The following is a 22,009-nucleotide window of genomic DNA, read 5'->3' as shown; positions in this document are numbered from 1 at the left end:
TTCAAATGGAATGCAATTTCAACCGTTTTTGAACTACAGTGGAGATGTTTAGGCGTCAGCCACGAGATAGTTGCATTAAAGCTTTCGTTTCAATTTTGTGTAAATTCACCGAAATATCTTTCTAATAGATTATCCCTAGATAAATCTTCAGAAATTGGCAAGGAATGATCTCGAATATATTTTGAAAAGGCATGTTGGTACTCAAATTCATGAAGTTTTCTTGTCGCTTCTGCAACTTGTCACTTGCACCGGCTTTACAGCTCTTGATGAACAATACTGGTGTTGTAGATTTTTATTGAACATATGTGATAGTAAGTACTTAACAGTTTTTTTTATCTCATTCACAGAATCCGGATGTCTTCTAATTGCAAATCCGTAGAATTTCGTCAATTTTTGAATCAGTCTATCTGTTAATTGACCGTGTCCTTCAAGTTTTTCCTTTTCCTTAATATTCTTAAGTCGTGTACCCATCCTTTTTTCTACATGAGCCACACATTCAATCTTTCTTACTGTTTGATTTTCGCTGTATGGTTGTAAATCAATGGCTTCGAATGTTTTGGAATCGTTATCATCGATATAATTCGTGTATTTTACACTAAACTCTTTCTCAGATCTGGAAAACATTTCTATCATGGAATTTATTTCCATTTTACCAGTTGATCCAGAGTGGTTTGTACCACAGGATACTTGAGTTTCAAACTATTGTAAGTATCCTGGTTCGTCTTTTTTTGTTTTTCCAATATGTACATGACTGACAGTAACTATCAGATATTCAGATATTCCCCATGTCAAAAAAAAAAAAAAAAATAGTACAGAGACGTAGTTGAGTGTGTATGAAATGAATGATAGTAAATTGTTACTTCTGTTAGCCGATTCACAAATAAATAAAATGCGAATAAGAAAATATTCCTGGGAAATGATAGTTATTGGATTACTGTTGGTCACATTCGTCCCTCGTATACGTAGGTATCACTTATGTGTACGTTAGAATTTATCATGGTCTCTTCTTATCGTTACACGGTATTCTTGATAATAAAAACACACTTGAAAGAAAGATTAGGAAGGCAAGCAGGCACTTGAGAGCCTCTGTGCTGGACATCAATGATTTATACTTTGGTACACTGTTTTAAATATTACTTATTATACTATAAAATTATTACAAATGTAATATTTTGAGGCATAATTTATGTATGTAATGTAAACATGATTAATTTGAATAAATAATAGTATAAATTCCAAAATAGTATACACGTGTATAAGATATAAAATGAAAAACAAGTCGTTTAAAATAAATTAGTTTTCATAAATATAGGTTTCAATATGTTGCAATTATTTATTTTTACATTTTATATGCATTACACATTATATAGTGATATGTTCTATAATATACATATATATGCTCAGATATATGGCACTAAAATATTTGACTCCTTCCACAAGAATGTTTTCTTTTAATGTTATTATTTGAATCTTTGGCCAATGTGGACTAGATGTGATATCAATACTATTCTAGGTATTAGGAGAACAAAAATAATGATTATAAATTTATGTAGACTTCGGTTCTGTAACATGTCCAATAAATAATGGTACAACATCTTCAGTGTTTCGATTCACAACTAGATTGATACTATATAAAAAGGGACGATCAATCATCACCGCCATCCTGAACACCATACAGCGTGCTTCGATTAGTAATCCTGGAACAAATTGCAGGATGACCGTTCTAATTCTAATTGGACTTCTGACAACACTGTCTCTAGTTAATTCGTCATTTATATATTACGCGAAACAACACACGAGAGTAATGTTAATATATATCGATACTCAAACATAATCTACGTAAAACTAGGAATATATAAATAAACTTTAAAATATATTTGTATACATTGAAAAAAGACAAGAATGTTGAATAGGATGTAAAGAAAAATACATATTCGACACGAGTGTTATGGATATACTGAATTCGAAAAGTTGCAATGATCGGTAAAGAAATTGGGAGGGAAGGGGAGAAGATCTAACATCAATGAAAAGGAAGTATAAGAAATTTAAAAAAAAATTGTAATAAATTAAAAATTTGATTGTAAAGTTTGCATGTTGACACTCACGAATTACACTACATTGGTATAAACATTTTGAAGGAAAAAAAAACAAATCCAATAGAAACAAATTTAAAATTCAGTAAAATTATATTCCAGCTTTATAAGTTATTAAATAAACAAAATAATCAGTTTCTCCGAAACCAAAGATCTTGTATGATCGTGTACTTATGGACAAACCAAACTTCAATTTACAAATATTCTGTATTGCAGTAAACTATTAGTAATGTTATAAGAAATATATTTTGGAAAAAATTCTTTTATATTCTACAAAAGAGCAAAAAAGCTTTGATTTCAAATACTTACAAACAACGTGCTATTAACAACTTGTTTCAAGAATTTCGTAACACATATAATTTTCGTCAGTTTTGATCAAGCAATATGACTGTATAGACAAGTGTTAGATGCATTACAATAAGCAAAGACCAATACATATGTAAGTATATCACGACTAACAGTGGCTGCTGAGGGACTCTTTACAAAAGGAAGGAATGTCACATTGCAAAATTTCTACCCAAAAGATGGTATACCCGAAATGGTTTGTTTTTAAATCACGAATCATATTCATCATCATGGAACGATTGATAATATTTTTTGGACCTTAAAACGACGGTAAACGAATTTCAAGACTGATCAAACGTTCCAGCAATTTTCAAAAACAAATAGTGGCCCGAAAAAATTGATTCGAACTGATTCGGTTTTAATTTTTGGTTTAATTATTTTAATGCAACTTTTTTTGGACCTTTTTTTTTGCAAAAGAATGATAAAGCACTAAGAGGTGAACATTTTTCATATGAAAAATTTTGTTCTATTTCGTACTACTACAAAATTGTATTTGAAAAATTGAAGAGAAAATATCACTATAAAAACTGATTTCAGCCGATTTCAGATGATTGGAGAGCTTGCAACGACTTTCATTTTCGTTATAACTTCATAATCGTGCGAGATACAATAAAAATTTTCTTTGAAAGATGTTCAGAGTCAAGAATTTTCAATAAAAAATGTTCAATTTTTAGTGCTCTATCGTTCAACTGTGAAAAAAATCCCCCAAAAAATTGTATTAAAAAGATAAAGAACTGTTCAATTTTCAGGTCTTGATTTCATACTCTCGAGAACATTTTGTGTCGACAAAAAATTGTCATGTGCAGCCCAGTGTACTTTACACGCACACAAACTCTCATTAAAATCAGACTTGTAGGTTAGCAGAATTTCCTTATAATATATAATATATTATTCGAATACTATTTCGGGCCACTATATATATACACTGTCCGTTCACGATAAGAAGGCAAACAAGTGTTTCTATTCCCACTCTAGTTTACGGTCTACTACTTCCCCTACCATCGTGTGTATTGTCGCTGTTGGCCACTGTCCATCTTCTTCACTGGTCTCGGCCAATAGCGACAATGCGCGCGATAGTAGGGGACGTAGTAGGCTGAAAATTAGAGTAAGGATGAAAACACTCGTTCGCCTTCTTGTCACGATGGACCTATATCAAAAATAATAACGAATCTCGGAGGCATGTAGGTGGCAGGGTAACAGAAATATGTAGGGGATAATTGATTTCAATCAATTGGAATTCAGAATACGCGAAAAGCTTGTAGATATTGGAATATGTCAAAGTTTCAATAATGTTTTCTTTTTTAAGATTTCGAGGCCCGACCACCCTTTAAATACGAATTAATGGCAATGAGGAATACATTAAAAGCATTGCCCTCCTTGCGGTACATATATGATTCATAATGTGGGACGCACAATGTATTAACTGTGTTCAGGACAATCCCACAATTTTGTTAGGATGAATTTTGTAATAGGTTTTTTAAATCAATTTTGACGTGAAAATTGTTTGCATTCAATATACAGTATGAATCACCGTGTATATTGGGTGTAAACAATTTTCAAGTGAGTGATTCAAAGAGTACTACCGTTTTAGAACTGTCTTTTTATTATAAGTGGAACAGTGAATTCCTTTTTCCCCATAGATCAAATACTTTGAATCACTCATTTTCTTGTTTCGACAATCTTCTCTAATTGTTCCGATAACCGAATTACAACCTGAAACAATTGCGTGCGCCATCTCGCATTTTCATATCGAAGAATGGAAAAGTCAGTCGTAAATCGTAAAATTCAGTGGTCACATAAAAATAAAAGGGTACACGTACACGAGTAACAATTTCATGTCGAAAGATATATTTATTTGATAATCTTAAAATATACGTACAAATATAAAACTTGAGAACAACTTCTTGTTTCAAACATTTCATTCAAGTTGAGCGTAACTAGAATTTTATTAATGGCGTTTAATTTGAATTAAAGATTTGATATTACTCCAGTAAAGAGCTGAAGCGTATTATACTGAATTACAAAGTGAAAAGGTTTGTCAACTTTGAAGACTAAAGGTAGATCTGGCGGAAGACCTGGTATAGCCATAACTGCAAATTGGTCTACAAATAAACACATATTAAATATATATGTCTACAGAATAAATAAATTCTTTTAGAAAGTATCTAAATTAATTAAATAGTATTTTAACAACTATGAAATTAATTAATGATATACAGAGAAAGCAATTGCACGATGCTTTACGTTATCGACTTTGCAGCGGACAGTGGGATATCTTTTTTAAATGAACTTTTTCGACAAACTACATGGAAGATTAATCTATTCACCAAACACCAATGTAACACCACGTTCTGCGCCCATCAAAACTCGATTATCATAATCGAATTATGAGGGAGGCCGTACAAATTTCAAATAACTTTCATATTTACACTCGCTATTGAATAAAATCATGTTTGCACAAATTTTCATCGGAAAAATTTCGCCGATATACTGACATATATTCGTAAAGATGTCACGAAAAATATACCACATTTTATATCAAATTAGTGGTTGTCACTTCGATACACGCAACATATTGTTTTGAAGATCGATAACCTTGATTTTTTATCTTGAAGTTTACACTATATGCAGTCAAAACTAAAGGTAATAAAACACAAAAAATTATTATCGTGTATTAAATTTCGACAGGCATCTCATTTCGATATTTACGTGAACATAACGTAATTACTTATTTTTCATTTAAATACTTGCATCGTAATTACATATGTACACCAATTTTGACTGATATAGCAACGAGCTATAAAAAAGAAACAGTAACAAATTTTTTACATTTTCAAAGATTACAACACAAGCAACGAAACTACATAATTATTACATAGTAATGGTTATTTTTAAAATAAATACAATCTTTTATTACTTAACCGCATTTGATGCAGTTATTTTTTACTGTGCAATATCACGGATGAATTATAAATTTATTTGCATAATTGTCTCAAACTTCCCTTTAGAAATAATATTTACAGTAAGCAAGTAAATTTAGAATGTATTAAACGTAGTTAAATATTAAAAGATTAAGTTGTAATTTATTACAATCATTTAAAATGGATCGTTATATAAATGTCCACTATTAAGGAAGCATCTACGTGTTATTAATCAAAAAACGTCAAAATAATTTACCGAATGTCCTTATTGGACAATTGTAAAATAACTTGGAGTTAGGAAAAAAAGAACCGTTTGAAAATGTAAACAATTGTACCATCATTTAATTCCTATAGCTCGTCATTACATTAATCGAAATTTATATATTTAAACATTTCAATGTATATTATATCGCAATGTTACGATTAAGTAATTCTTTTTTAATTTTCTTTCTTAATAAACGGGATATAAGGTGATCTAGGAACCGTCGTTTCTATAGAGTTATATAATATAACGAATTAATTTATGTACATGACGAAAGGGAATACCGAATTTACTTGATTGTTCAATAAGTTTTGTCGTTTTTTCCGTTAAAAAAAAAATACTATGACACTTCAACTTTGAACAACTGTAAATATACGAACGAGTCGACAGATCTACATAAAACTTCACACATGTTCATCAGACAGTAGTATCATCTTTAGAAAAACAAAACGACGAATCTAATAGTTCCATTTTTTATCGAACGACAAAATTTATTCTGCAACCTATTATAAGGACATCTGATAGAAGAGAAGACTAGACCAATGTTCTTCCACTGTAAGAATCTTATGTGAGCTGTCGCTCAATTTGTAAGTATGTTTTCTTTTCCACAGTACCTATCGCTCTATATCTCCATCTCCATATTTGAGAGACAGAGAGCGTATTGCTCATCTGGTTCAAATTGTTCAATATATCCTTATTGAGCACGAGTCGCTAAATAGGATTTTTTCCAGCAGTGTAGCGTCTTCTAGCTACAAGGCTGTGCTTCTTGGATCCGAGTTAGGTTCATTTCTACTTTTCTGACGCGAAACTTTAATTTTTCATATTTTTTGGACAAATTTTTTGGATAAAATATAACATTCTAAAACCTGCCACCTTAAGGGAGGATACCATTTTGAGACGTGACCAAAACTTACCAATGACTTACCCAAGAAATGGGTAAATTTTGCGAATTTTTTCTCTAAATAGTTATTACATGAAAAATATAGTCTTTTTCAGAGAATATAAATATAACTGTCAGCTTCATTTTACAATTTTGCGAAAGTAAAAATCGTACAAAATGGCGAAATTATTCGCTATTCCCAGAACCCTCCTATTGAAACATTGTTCGTTGCCCGCCACAGTTGACAAGAACTGGGACGTTTGAAATAAAAAATGTTGTTGATTCATAAACTAGAAACTATTATCTAAAATGTAGCGTAAGATTTTTGGAAAATATTAATAATCGTAGAAATGGTCCAAACATTAGAATAGAATTTACGACCACCTACCAACTCTTAAATGGCAGAACAAGATTCATGATGCACATTCTACTAATCGAAAGTCAATGTACGTGAGGAAAACAAAAATTAGTTTTAGAAGGAATTACGAGTTGTATTGAATGAAACGTTTTAACCAACCTTCGTAAAGCCTACGACTAACAAGTGAAAATTACTCAACACTCAAAATTTGCCTTACTTATGGTGCCATGTTTCTTTTAATTCGAGTCTAATTTTTCTTTCTTCTCACAATAATTGCATGTTTGTTCGAAGAAACGAAACCAGGAGGAAGAACCAAATGGTGTAGCAAGGATAGCCTATTTTTCAATGGCCTTCAGCGATCAGTTGTACTTGATATAATTATGGCATTTTAAACGAAATAGAAAACAAATTCAAACGATTTGTCTTAAACAAATTGTGAGAAAATATGTCGGAGCATATTAATAGAAATTAACAAAAGCAAAGAGTGGTAACAACGACAAGAGGTGTGAGTCGGAAGGTATACACTTAACATTCTTATTAGATATATATAAAATCCCAAAATTAATGAACTATTCAGAGTAAGGAAACCATTTAAATTGTTAATGAGTGTTAAATTAGAATTCTCTCAGAAGTATACTGAAATATAAATAGTAATGATTGTAGATAAACTTAAACTTGGTAATTTTTTAATCATTTTTACATAACATTTTTTCTTTATTTTTAATCATAGAATATATTCTGAAGCTTTGATACGAAAAAAAAAAAAATATTAGACTGTCTGTACGGTATAAATACTTACAGATTATTCTATTTATATTTAATTTTCCATTCAGTACGTTTTACATTTGCATAGAATTTGCAAACACGATTTGTAAATATATTTATTATTATGATTTATAAATTTATCAGTTGTAAGAAGTTTGTCATAATATTTTACTTACTGAATCTTACATGAATAATATATATTGGATATTTATTAAAAATTATATGAAAATCATTTGCCAACAAAAAAGAAGACAAAGAAAGTGTCGTAAAATACTATATTATTTATCAAATATCACATATTCTATACATATTTTAGTTATCTCATTAAAATTATAAATTTAATAGAAGTACAGTACTTGATTAATAATACTTCAATGAGTGCGATATTCAATTTAGTGCGAATTATGAAACGATACTAGGTCACGTTTAATGCGAACAAAAATTCAGTTAATAAGAAATTCGTAAGACTTCTTTTTTTCGATTTAACTGTAGAAACAGTTCTTCCATTTTGTTGCGGGACGATGAAGTGCAAATGATATACGTGGTGTATAAAATAATATTTTGACTTGTACTAACAATAGTAAACTTGAAGAAAATATTTTAGTAAAAGAAACAGGTATGGGAAGAGAACTAGAATTCGAGAACTTAGAAAATAACGATATCGGGGAACTCAATTCACACGAGAAAGGATTGTCCAATGATGATTTCTTACATCTTGATAAACAATATGAATGCGAAGAGTGTAACGGCGATAATTCGAAGAACAAGAAAAGAAATTCACATTGTGCATCGCAGTGTGCAAGTTAATAGAGAATAGAACAGAGTATGCGAAGATATGAAAAAAGAAAAGAAAGTACAATCGACACAGTTAAAATACTTTAAAAAACAATAAACATGTTCGTGTCATAATAATTTAATAAAATACATACAGAAAGGTACGTTTAAAATTTTGTATCGTGTATGTATTTTCTTTAAATTAAAAACTTTTGCTGTATTTCAAGAATTTAAATAGTGCGATTTCGAATAATACAATCAACTTTTGGAATCTATTACTCGCATTAATCGAGACCTACCTGTATATGAACTCAAAAGAATTTTATCTTGTTGTTTGATTATAAAATGTACAAAAAAAAAAACGCCTACTTATCATGAAACTACAAAATCTCACAACTAATTACATATGATGAAACGATCCCCTCAATTCTACAAGAAAGTAACATGGCACACTATAATTTTATGCTATAAAAATAGGTCGAACCCTGTTGAAATATTTATTCATAATATGAATACTGCGCCAAATATACAGAGTTTGATTTCTATTTTTATAATTTCGAATTTGCAACTATTGAAATTACCCTAATATAAAAAAAAAATTAATTATTCAAGCATGTAGATTGAATTTAAATGCAGAAGTTCAAGACTTCGTCGTGTCAAATGCGTTTGTTAAAATAAAAGGTGAAAATCTTTAAAGGAAAGAGACAAAGATAAAAATTATGATGCTTAATATCAATAAAAATTAAATCGCAGGGAAAGTCAATAAAATTATCCAAACTAACATTTTTTTGTTCACAGTATCTATATCTTTCATTTTCCTCCCTTCATCTATCTTCTTATGAAATACTCATACATAAATGTAATTGATCAATTTAATAGTGATGGAATGTTTTAAACGCTTAATGAAATGCAACATGAGTGATGACAACTTTTCAATATGGAAAAATATATTTATTCAAATCAGTCGAATCAGTCAAACAACTTATATTAAAATTGACAGTAATTGGCAAGTTAGTGCACGTGAGGTATGTATATTATCACCTCTAATATCATTTCTACAATTCTAGAAGTAGAGAGCGAGGGAAATGGTTTTTAAAATTCCAAATCTCTCTCAATTTAATCGTAGTACGGTAAAAAATCGTATTGTACAAAATCGAAATTGATTATATTCTTTTCATATAAAATGGAGAAACGGGACGCTACTATATAACATTTGCTAAGAACACGATTATATGACCGTGTTTTACGACCAACAGGAATGGTCGATTGATGCGGAACTCAATGGGCTTCGCCGGTGACCAAAAGCCGGAAAGAGGCCTTACACTGAGACCTGCCACAAGCAATTAACAGTGAATTACTCGCCTGAGTTACGAGGGCAAAAATCATAAGAAAACAATTAGACCTATAAATATACTAATTAACAGACCTAACTAATTATATTGCAGAACAAATAATACTTAATGCAGGAAATATAACCATATAAAAAATTACAATATAAAAGTAAGAGAAGGAAAAAGAGTGAAAAAGTTAATTTTATGTATGATTCCTAAAATAATAATATAATAATCAATTATTAGAAACAAAATGCGTAATACAATTGAAAAAATTATGCGATTATCTCTGGATTAATGATTCGGCCATTGAAGAGAATTATGTTGTCATATCTTGTAAAAGTGTAAAATGTACTTAAAAAATGAACTGATTCTTTTTCTATTCTATTTCGGTTTCCTCTCTCTTTTTCCATTTCCTTCTTTTATCAGTTTTGTTAAAAATTATGACAATTTCTAAGATTTCTGGTTAATTGTACACATTAAATGTATAAGGTAGTTAAATTACTATAAATACCTAATAATAATTAAACTATACAGACCATATTGCCTTCTTCTATATACTACTACTATGTAATAAATTTGGCCTATTGCATACAAAAACAAATCTACATGATAATTTGTTCTAATGATTTTTTATTCATTATATATAATAAATTATACCCATTTAGTTACTTTATTCGTAACATGCATGTGTTACATTTCACTAAAGTGAACAATTAGTACACTATGCAACATGGACTAATATAAAAAAGACATGCAAAGATACAGAATATTACATAATGCAGCAAACTAGACACAAGGAAGCATTTGCACATTATTAACTAAATGTGAAGACATTTCATAATTTATTGAATTTGCACACACATATAGATGTTCAGAGAAAATGAAAATTATAAGAATTATGAAGGTTATGCAGTCAAATATTAAATGTTTGATCAATTTCTCTGCACTTCTTAAAAGCAAAAGAAGATATAAATAAAGGAAAAAATGAAATCAAGCAAAATATTAATTCAGTTATTAATTGACATGTCTACTAAATTATTACCAGTGAAGCACTTTAATTGAAAGTGAACAGTAGGCAGAAATAAATGATCAACACAGATGTAAAGAACTTCACAGTGAAACAAATTTGACAGAAGCTTCATTGTACATGTACTTGAAATTTCATAATCTTCTTATATGATTAAAAAAAATAAATTTAAAGTAAATCAAATGGAATAATCACTAGAAAAATTTTGTCAGTAATAGCACTAGTGATAAATATATGACCACTTTTAAATGTTGCAGATTCTAGATTGTTATACATGTTTATTCTCTAACAAAATCTATAAAATCTGAATTTTATACTTCTGTGTTATTAATACTTTGCTTAATTTCCAACATAAATTTTGCAAAAGAAAAGTTCAATGACTTACCAGTGGCAGCAGCAGCCTCACTACCTTCTTCATTCACTTCAATAAATGCCTTTTGCACAACTTTGCTAATAACCAAGTTGGCATCAGCAATACCAGAAAAATTAGCACGGCTGGTAAACATGTCAGTTAAACCCAACTAAATAAGATAAAAATTAGAAATATGACAAGAAATATCTATTTTTATTTAATTATATTTTAAAATCTTAATCTATACTTATTATTAAAATCTATACCTTTTGTAGATAACTGTTGAGATCTATTTTATTTTCAATCTTGAATTTTGGTAAATATAATTCCACTTCGCGTTCAAATCCCTGATTTAGGATGTCGGTCATACTTGTATCTTGTAATTTTTTTTCAACTTCTGACAAACCATTAATTTCATTTGGAAGAATTATGATCATACTCAATTCATTTCCCTGTAAAATTGGTTTACTTATCTTTACAACTTGTAAATTTCTTCTGTATATTATACCTTTAATTAAAAAGTTCTTTTTAAACAATATTGATTTATTTAAAAAATTACCTGATATGGTATTTCAATAAATTTTGCATTCAAGTGTGGAAGTTCACCATACTTGTAGGAACCTTGTCTGTACATAGTAGGAACATTATTTACTGTATTTTCATTAATATGGAACGGCATATTCTTAGTCAATTCAGGGTTGAATTTATTTTTCCACTGACCCTTAAAATAAATTGCATTAACAAGTACTAATGCTGTGTCGCCATTTAAATCACCTGTTTAAGAAAAATATAATTAATGAATTTATAGTTGCTTAAGCTATTTCTGTAATATATTTATTTATTGCATATTATAATTCATTATTTCGAAGTATTTTCTACTCTCTACAATATAATTGTAGATAGAAAATGTAATATAATTATTTTTAAATCTCGAAAAATTAGTATGTAAATTTACTAACCAGAAGTAACAATGTTATCAATGAGATTATTTGTATTTTGTTTAACCCATGTGTTGATGGTGTTTGCAGCTTCAACAGATTTGGCAAAGTTTACTGATTGAGTAACAGAATGAAAGTAATTTTCTGTCAGTTGCTGATAAGTTGGTTTTATAGAAAATTGTTCAGCCATAAAGACTTTGTTTGCAAGTTTAAGTTTATTTTCCTTGATATTCTATAATAAAACATGTAAACCAATATAATGTAACGAGAAATTAAATTTATTTGCAGAAAAAGGAAATGTAGTAGAAGTTTGAAGCAAACAGAGTAAAAATTAATATTTACATTGAGAGTATCGATAAGTGCTTGATAACCTGATGTACCAAGACTTTCTGAAGATGGCAGATGAAGAACTTGTTTAAATTGGTTTTCTGTTTCTCCACGTGAACCATAGGCAGCCATAGCAAGCACAATAGCTGCACTAATAGGAGACATTACAAGATACCTTGGATAGTCTTCTACCACAGCCTAAAAAAAAAATTTCTTTTGCATAACTTGTTCATTTTCAGTGATTCAAATTCATAATTATCTTACTTAAAACCTTCCTATATTGTTATTACTTTCCCTTACCTGAAGTAATGACGATGAAAATTGATTTGTGCCTTGTGAAACGGCCTGGAGTGCTTGATCCTTGTCTATCTGTGTTGCCATTGTTATCGGTATAAGGCACGCTACCAGAAAATATCCTGTAACTGAAAATGTTTATTTATGAAATATGATTGTATAAAATGTTTAATTTTCTGTAAAAAAAAATATTAGCATTAAATATATTCAAATTGAAAAGGTATTTATGTATTTTATAAAAATCAAGATAACAAAATTTAATAAAAATTATAAATTTCAATATTATATCATTTCTATAAATGTATATATTGATATACTAAATAATCTTGGATTTCTTATGCACAAGATTATATTGTGTCGTTAAAACAATTTAACGACATTAAATAATACTATTTTTAACATTTTGTGATAGTTATTTAACGTAAAGAATTGTAGGTAGAAGAGATATAATAAACTCAAATAATACAGTAATACAATAATGTTGTATGATTGTCACTAGAAATACATGACAATCTTACAACGTATAAATATATACAGTATGCATGAGTCGGTCATCTTTGATTCTTGCTAGTAGTTGGCAAAAAGAATAGCATGTAAGAATAAATCCGAGAAAATACGAATAAATGATATACGCATACATTTTTTGTCTGTTGTGCCCATTTTTAATCAGAAATTAATTAAAACTGTCAATTTTTTAATCGTTTCATAACAAATCAATCAGTATGTGCACATGCAAAGTAAAAATTTTAGGTAAACGAATAAGATTTCAGGTGTGAGTGGTACATACAGTCAACTGATCATATTAAAATTATCTAAATCACATCATGTTTCGTCTTATGATCATCAAAAAATTTTCATTAATTTGTTACAAATATTTTCATAAGTATACAACTAAAAATTAAAGAATTTCAGTTTTTATTAAACCACTTTAAATACTTTTACAAAATAACAACTGACTCGTGACGTATTTCACGGTTTACTAGTTCCATTGGGGCACTCCCCAAGTAATGAAAATAACGACGATAATACAACAAATCTAATCTGGTAATCATACGAGTCAAATCTTGCTTTCAGATTAAATCTACGTTAGGACTTAAAATGTGGAATCACCCCAATTACTGTCTATGTTTCTTTAACCCGAATGACCATCGACTTGAACAACTAGTAGATTGATTTAAAAACCGATTGATTTAAATTCAAAGTGGTACTGTACACGTATTGATGTGGCAGATACTAAACAAACTAAAGCTTCTCTATTTTTCTATTGATAATCGGTTATACATGATAGAAAGTTCTTTAGGAATGATTCAAATAGATTACAATTAATAAAATTCTTAGAGGTTAGGTCGTCTTAAAACTAGGGATTGAAAACATTTATGATATCAGAACCGGATCTTAAAAGTTATAAGATCAGAAATAATTTTGAAACAATTGCGATTAAAAGTGTTATTATATAGGTCTATATAATAGATCTATATAATATAATAGGTCTATATAATATATATATAATCTGGAATCTATATAATACGATTCCATAACGGTTATTGTATATAATATATCGATTACGTATTAATAATAAATCAGTGATACCTGATTATTTATTAATTCATTTATCAATTTTAAACCTTATCTATTGTCTATAATTTTCTTACAATTTAAACGTATAATTAATATCATATCAATAATGTCAGAATTTAGTATTTATGTATGTATATACATATATAACGTTATTGTGGTAGAACAGCTTCCAATTGCAGAATGTATATTAGGACTATTCCTGAATATTACAAAATATTTACTAACAATGTTGCACTTTTTGCGGCCAGTTATTATTAATTGTTTGGTTATTACTAATAACTATTGTACACTACTAATTTAACACTTAATTTAAAGTATTACTAACTAATGCTAACACTAATAGTGCTACCGTGACTTTCATGAAATATAATTTTTCTTTTAATCGAAATATTTATCATTCGCTTAGGAATTAACCGAACGTCACACTTCGGTTACGCCGGTTCATTTTTCCTAAGGTCAGGCCTTCACGGGCATTTCAGTAGCATGCTAGAGTACGTTTCATGCTTCTATAGTCCGCACTAAAACACATGCAGTAAAAATTGAATAATTGCAAGACATAATCTGTGGTGTGACTGCCTATTGTCCAACCAATGAGAGGGATTCCCCTTAATGCGTCAAAAGAGATCGGCAGCCAAACAATATAACACGATCCGAACTCGAATTAAATACATAATATTAATACATCGATAAAACTTTTTTATTTACATCAGTTTTGTTAATAAAATTTTAATCAACCAGTTCAGAAAACAAATTTTCTACCAAACCTGGGTTTACGATAACTGGTGATCCTTATCTTTTACAATAATTTTATTATAAATTTAAGTAGGGTATAATGAAAACAAAACTATTCCAAACCGAATTCAAATTTAGAGTTTACGATTAGTAAGTATGCCAACACGTTGCCAATTTCGTAAAACTTTCCCTGAGCACCATTGTAAAAGTTTTCAAATTTATACTTTAACGACATTTTTCTAGAAACTATTCTTTCATAATTATACATTAGATCTTTTACTGTAGGGGTTGAAGACGATAAAGAACGAGGGTCGAGAGTCAAGATTCTAGACATGTTTTGCATATTTTCTGGAAATAAGAACCTAGAAATATATGCGCAGCTCTGTATGACGCAAAATACAATCCGTCTTCTGCACCCTTTCAGGGTTAGCGTTTTACATATCACTGAAGCGTGCTTCAAGTATAGTGTATGGAACAAATATGTATAGCAATCTCGTACAAATTATAAGGAGCGTCGACGATACTGCCCTTGAATGTACATATGTAGGTTGTCAACAGTTCAGGGTCGATTTGGAGAAATCCTTTTCGAAAGCTAAATCTTTAATAGTCTGAGCGTATATAGTATTGCCGTCGTATCATTCAAAATACAAAATTCCATAACAAAAAGAAATTAGAAGTATGTATATATATATATCCATTAAGCAAACTTTTATGGTAGGAAACAACTTTTTTGTGAGAAAAGTATTAGAATGTCCTTCAAGTATATCGCTATATTTGTTCCGTGCACACTATTACATTATATTTTTTCACTGAGTATAGTGGATGAAACAAATATAATTATATCGTGCAAATTGTAGGAAGCCAAGATGATAATGTCCTTGAGTGTAGGATGTCAATAGGATATGATCGACTGGAGTGATGATTTTTGAGTTCTAAAATTTTAAAGGCCTTTTTACACGAATTTCAATGTCAATGTTATTATTGATGCGACGTTACAAAGCAACTATAGACGAAGACCCCGATCATTTTGTTTGAAAGCTGGGAAATACATATAATTAACATTAGCCACTTCTTTCTTTTAAAGAATGCTCGCTCATTCTATACTGAACTCCAATAGTTGGGAAATAATGAGCACTAGTATAAACGTAATTATATCCATACATCCTATACAACATTGTTCCTTCAAAATTCCGCATACGTTTATTATTTTATCTACGGTATTACGTAATGTAAACGTTTGCACAGAAATTACTTGTGCATCCGATCAAGTCCGGTTTTCATTTTAGTGGAAATTGTTAGCTCCGGATGTTTTTACATGCTATAAAAAAATTAGTTGCTATTATTTTTTATGAATTTATATCAATTTTGCTCCAAAGATTCGCTCATGATAGGGATTTGAGTAAAATTACGTGTATTCGGATACACACATCTCGCGCTGTTCACACTGTACAATGGCTCTGTAATTAATATGTATAATGATACTGTATTACATATACTTAAATTCATTAATAATATATTTCTAGTAGATGGTTGAAAAAATATGTAAGATGACTATCTCGATCAAAATCATGTTTTTTTCGTTAGATGTATTAGAAATTCGAGTCCTTATTTACATTTATTGACAATACAATAACTTTTAAAGAAACGAAAAATCGATGTTATCGATGATGAAAATGGAAAAGATAATTCTAACGTAACTCTTGATGTGTTCAATATATTTTATTCTGGATATTATTAAAATGAATATAAAAGTAAAAATCGAGTTTTTTCTCCACTTTATTGAATTATTTATCGATATACGCGGGGAATAAATTCTTGAAACAACAAAATAAATTGAATTTTTGGAAATTTTGTTTTTAATATCTTTTAGTACTGTCAGATTGATTTCAGTGACATATTGTATTCGCAGGAATTTTGATTAAGATTTTTTGTTTTGAACCATTTTGTGTCGGTAACAAAATTGATGATCGTGTGGCAAAGCCTTGAGGCCTGGGCGATTCAAGGTGAACAAGCATTGCGAGAAGCAAGCTATTTGGCATATAATTTTTTAAAGAAGAATCTTTCTTTGAAAGCATGAAAGGCAAAACTAAAAACACGACAGGTTGTTAGTAGGGAATAACATATTTGATAGCTTGTAACCAGCAATGGTATCGTTTAACATGTTTCGAAAATGTGTATGTGTGGGGCTGGGGGAAAGGGTCCACTTAAGTTGGCACAACAAAATATTTCATACATGCTAATTAAAAGAAAAAAAGTGAAATATGCCTTTTATAATTTTGAGACAGAATTCAAAAGATGCTATTAATTTTTCAATGAGTGATGGTTTTCAAGATCATTTCGACATCAACTTTTCTTTTTTTTATTATAACTATTTTCCTAAATAATGCAATGTCTGTATCTAGTGTTTGTTTTGATTTTGCAGAAACCTATTCACTTGTATGTAAACATAGATATTGATAGCGCGTATCTGATCGAAGAGCTATGGATCAAAAATGAAGTTTAGGAAATGTTGCATCGATAGCTACATTTACGCAGTTATTACTTTATTGTGAGTTAAACATGTTTATCGGTTGTAGACAAAATTGAAATGATTTTTATTTATGATGAATCGAAACGAAATATCGATGAGGCTATTATTTGTACGCTTTACGTTATCCTGAAAGGTGTCGCACGACAAAAAACAGCTTCGGGTGGAAATAATGAAGTTCGTGTGTTTACCTGCTTTTGCTCACAACCCAAATGTCAGTATCCGTTCAATTTCTCACAGTTATAAAATTTCTCGAACGAGTGTTCAGCGATTTTTAAAGCGTCATGACTTTCACCCATACAAAGTGTTTTCACCAAAAAGAAAAAAATCCAAGTAAGTTAGAGATTAAATATAAATCAATAAGAACTTTTTTCTCCAGTTCCCTGACCGTCGAAGTTACCTGATCTAACTGTGCCAAATTATTTCTCATGAAATTACCTTATAGAAAAGGGACATTAAGATCCATTTACCATTTCAGAAAATATAAATGAAAGAATCACACTTGCCTGTTAAAGTATCAAGAAAGAAATTTCATTATTTGTGCAGTAATCATTTGAACATTTAATACGACGTTCTTGTGTCAAACAAGCACACTGCATTCTTAATAATGTAATAATATATTAATGTAATAAATGTGAAAAATTAATATACTACTGTAACAAATTTGTAAACGTTTCTCTGAATATCTTAAAAACTAAAGGTTTTACGCAAAAATATTTCAAACAAAAGTTATGCATATTTTTACGTAAAATAGGATTCTAAAATAAAAAATAATGGTTTATGATACAAAAAAGTTGACCTCAAAATTATTTTGAAAACGTCTATGCAATAAGAAACTAATAATGCCATTTAAATCTCCTCTCAAAATCATAAAAGATCTGTTCCAACTCTCTTTTTCTAATTAGTTATCTATGAGATATTTTGTTATGACAACTTAAACGTGACATCTTGTATACGTGCATATCACATCAGCCGGTGAACTCTACCTTCGTTATCAAATATTTCATAAACAACAGTTAGTTATCTACACAAACAGTCAAACATGTGTAATATATTTTTAAATTTTTCATTTATTTACGATGTGTCACGGAAATTGGTGTCTAGTATCCAAACAACATACCGAATTTATTTTTTGATTCTTGACAGCGGGTACTTAAGTAGGTACGCTACTGTTTTCACGTCTCACTTTTGTTACAATGTCAATATATCTTCACTCACACAATACTTTTGCACAAATAGAATACTATTCGAATCATTAATTACGATAAACGCATAATAAATGCATATAACATAATAAACGTGCATCAAAATTATGTAAAAACAATGTATTGACATGTTATAAATTTATTGTGTAAAACTCCATAGTTTTAAAATTGTAGATCTGAGGATTGTTGTTAGTAAAAGGTTAAGATACAGACGAATGAATGCGGGAAATTATTAATAAAAACCAATATGGAAAAATCAGGTAAAAATAAGGATAAATTGTAAATCTTGATAAATTTATTTTCATTTAAATGCATATATTATCCATTTGCTTAATTTTACGTAAAAATATGTATAACTTTTATTTGAAACTCTGTTCTTTAAGATATTTGAAGAAACAATGCTTCACTTAAAGTATATATATATATATATATATATATATATATATATATATACTACTTAAAATAACATAATTACTGTAGATAAGTGAAAGTATTCAAATAGCGATGTAAACAATTTAACTAACAGGTATTAATATTTACAACATCCTGTTTGTATTATTCTGAATAATAATATTAAATATAAAAATTTAATTATATTTAGTATAACTACTTGATAAATATGGCAGATGTTACGATTTTGAATAAATCGCTTTCATAATATGTATTGCGTAAAAGATAGTTCGATTTGTGACGAAGAGTGATAATAGAAACTAAATTAACCGATAAGCGCACCCTGATAAAATAGCAAATAAATATATTAATTTACAATTGAAATAATATCAAATGGAAAATAATTTTTCATTGAACTTCTTCAAAGATGGGCAAGAATATTTGTAATATAATACCACCTTAAATGAAACAATGTAAATAAAATAAGTTTCTGTTGTAATGATTAATAATTAAACAATCTATTATTGTATTAATAAAATATTAAACTATACTTAACTACTAGTTTTCGTATCCTTTGATTATATAGTAAATAAAAAATTATAGATAACGTATTTATAAATTAAATTACATAAATTATTTATATATATACATTAAAATATTTGGTCATTTACAAATGAAATTCTTATTTATAATTTTGTAAACGATACATTTATTCAATTTCAAGTATGAAATATAAATAGATTATCTATTATTTATCATACAATATATATTAAAAGAGTATGAAGACTAGTAATTAGATATAAAATAATTTACACATCAATTTTCCGATGAGTTTCGACAAACTTCGCCCACAAGTTCGGCAAATCATTCTAAACACAAAATGTCATATACTCTATAGATTTATTTCGTACCAAATGAGTCCACCGAAACGTGGACTGAATGTCATGCACAAGGTTTACCTTTGTCATTGGGAACCACTTGTCCTTGTTCTTGAAACCAACACAAATACTGTTTATCTCGGTTTATCCTGCGTTGTATTAAACTCATATACATTCGTACACTGTAAGTTTATTTTGCTTCGTTACCGAAATAATCATTATTTATGTTGGTTTTAAAAGCTGGGATAAGTGGTTCTCAATAACAAAAGTGAAGCGTAACTATGGCATTTAGTCCACGTTTTAATCTTCATTTGGTCCAAAAAGGTCTCTGTATGTACAACATTTTTTGTGATTGTCTCATCAACAATAACAAATGGTAAATCAATAATAATCGTGCTAATGTTTTTCTGTCGCTAACAATTTCTACACGTATTATAGCTAAATATTACAATTATGATTTCATTGTACTATGTATTAATTGTTTTTTTTTTTCATAAAAAAATAACACAAGAAAAAATGATTTCCTGTCAGAATTTCCAGTAAGGAAAAGATGTACAGTGTCGAATAAAAGTATTGGCACTGGTTGTATTTTATAATAAAATCAAAGTTCTGCCTTAAGTCTTTAAATTATGTGTACAAAAAGTCAGAAAAATCAAACAATTACGTAATTAATAATAATAGAAAATGTACACAGTAAGCCATTTTTATCGAAACAAAAGTATTTGCACACTTACAAATTTAATATTTCTATAAATCATTCGTGTAAATACTTACAATGTTGGCATGACTGTTATAATCAGGCAGGTCCCGAGATTTAATTGAATATCCATTTGTCATAGATTGTTACAAAATTCGCTTTTAATAAAATGTAAATAATAATAATGAGTCGAAAAATACGAAAAACGATAATTTCAGAAAGGAAACTTGTACTGACATTATCAAAAGAAGGAAATTCGTATTCTACAATAACCAAAATAGTAAACAGAAATCGATTTACGGTATAAAGTATAATTAAACACTTTACTGACAAAGAAAATGTAACAAATTTTCCGTGAAACAGTTAACAGATAAAAGTTAACAAATGAAAAGTGATGAAAGGAAGATTAACAAGATAGTAAAAAGAAATCTTACAGTTATCTCTACAGAAATAGCGGCACAAACAAAAAATGAAAATAATGTAGAGACATACCCTACAGTTATCCGGAGGATTCTTAAAAATGCTGGATACAATTTAAGACAAGGTAGAAAGAAATCATTGATTAATAAAATTAATAAAACAAAAAACATTAAAGTTTGCGGAAACGTACTTATTTGGGATAAAATACTTTTCTTGAATGAAACTAAATATAATATTTTTGAATCCTTAATTTTTGAATTCAAAATCGAGTTAACAATGCCAACTGTTAAACAAGGGAGTGATGATATATTAGTATGGGGATGCATGAGTTCCTTTGAACTTGGATAGGCATTTAATGACAATACAATGGATAAACGCGTATGTTTAAATATTTTGAAGCAATTTAGAGGCTCAAGAAAGTATTTTAAAACGAAATTTAACAGAATATTGTCCTTCCTTTCTGATTTACCAATGCTGTACCAATACTTTTGTTCGGTACTGTATGTATAAGAACTTCGAAATATGTAAGTAACGCGATGAGAGAAGCCGAGGACTTCTCAGAAAGTACATACATACAACATATATGTATATAATTCACACGTTCTCTGTCTCATTGGGGAAAACCCATTAAAGCGCGAACAAGTGGTATAATAGTCTTGTTGTTTTCAATGCGTTTGATGATACATGTAATCAGGAATATTCGTTAAATAAATGGCCTAGTACTTGTAGAGATGTAACATTTTTTAACATCTGAAACAATGTTATCTTGGACAAATATGTATTCTTAAATACTGGAATAATGGACAGTAATATAGCAGCATTTACTGTAAAAAGATTTATTGTGGAAATAGTGAAACGTAATTTGTCTCTTGTTAGTTTTGTTGCGTGTTATGACGTGATCAAATAGGAATA

General features: G+C 29.0%; 1 protein-coding gene across 7 annotated transcripts in view; it reads right to left on the bottom strand.

The window, feature by feature from the left end:
* LOC143144863 (antichymotrypsin-2) overlaps nucleotides 1-22,009 on the bottom strand; it is a 31,801-nt gene that overhangs the window by 5,713 nt on the left and 4,079 nt on the right. For 4 of the 7 annotated variants that reach the window (XR_012991546.1, XM_076307722.1, XM_076307717.1 and 1 more), the window contains 6 exons: nucleotides 12,677-12,798; nucleotides 12,392-12,574; nucleotides 12,071-12,281; nucleotides 11,671-11,885; nucleotides 11,378-11,563; nucleotides 11,145-11,280 (listed from right to left, as the gene is read on the bottom strand). Coding sequence is in view for 6 of the 7 variants with exons in the window: in XM_076307717.1 (XP_076163832.1) it covers nucleotides 11,145-11,280; nucleotides 11,378-11,563; nucleotides 11,671-11,885; nucleotides 12,071-12,281; nucleotides 12,392-12,574; nucleotides 12,677-12,798 (1,053 nt within the window). In the remaining variant the exon portion in view is untranslated. Of the gene's footprint in view, nucleotides 1-1,309; nucleotides 1,698-4,269; nucleotides 4,541-9,367; nucleotides 9,729-11,144; nucleotides 11,281-11,377; nucleotides 11,564-11,670; nucleotides 11,886-12,070; nucleotides 12,282-12,391; nucleotides 12,575-12,676; nucleotides 12,799-22,009 lie in introns of those variants that run through there. The other 3 variants (XM_076307719.1, XM_076307720.1, XM_076307721.1) reach the window with 3 other exon arrangements.

Source organism: Ptiloglossa arizonensis, chromosome 3, assembly GCF_051014685.1.
Source record: "Ptiloglossa arizonensis isolate GNS036 chromosome 3, iyPtiAriz1_principal, whole genome shotgun sequence".
In the NCBI taxonomy this organism is placed as follows: domain Eukaryota; kingdom Metazoa; phylum Arthropoda; class Insecta; order Hymenoptera; family Colletidae; genus Ptiloglossa; species Ptiloglossa arizonensis.
This window is presented reverse-complemented; position numbering and strand designations above follow the sequence as displayed.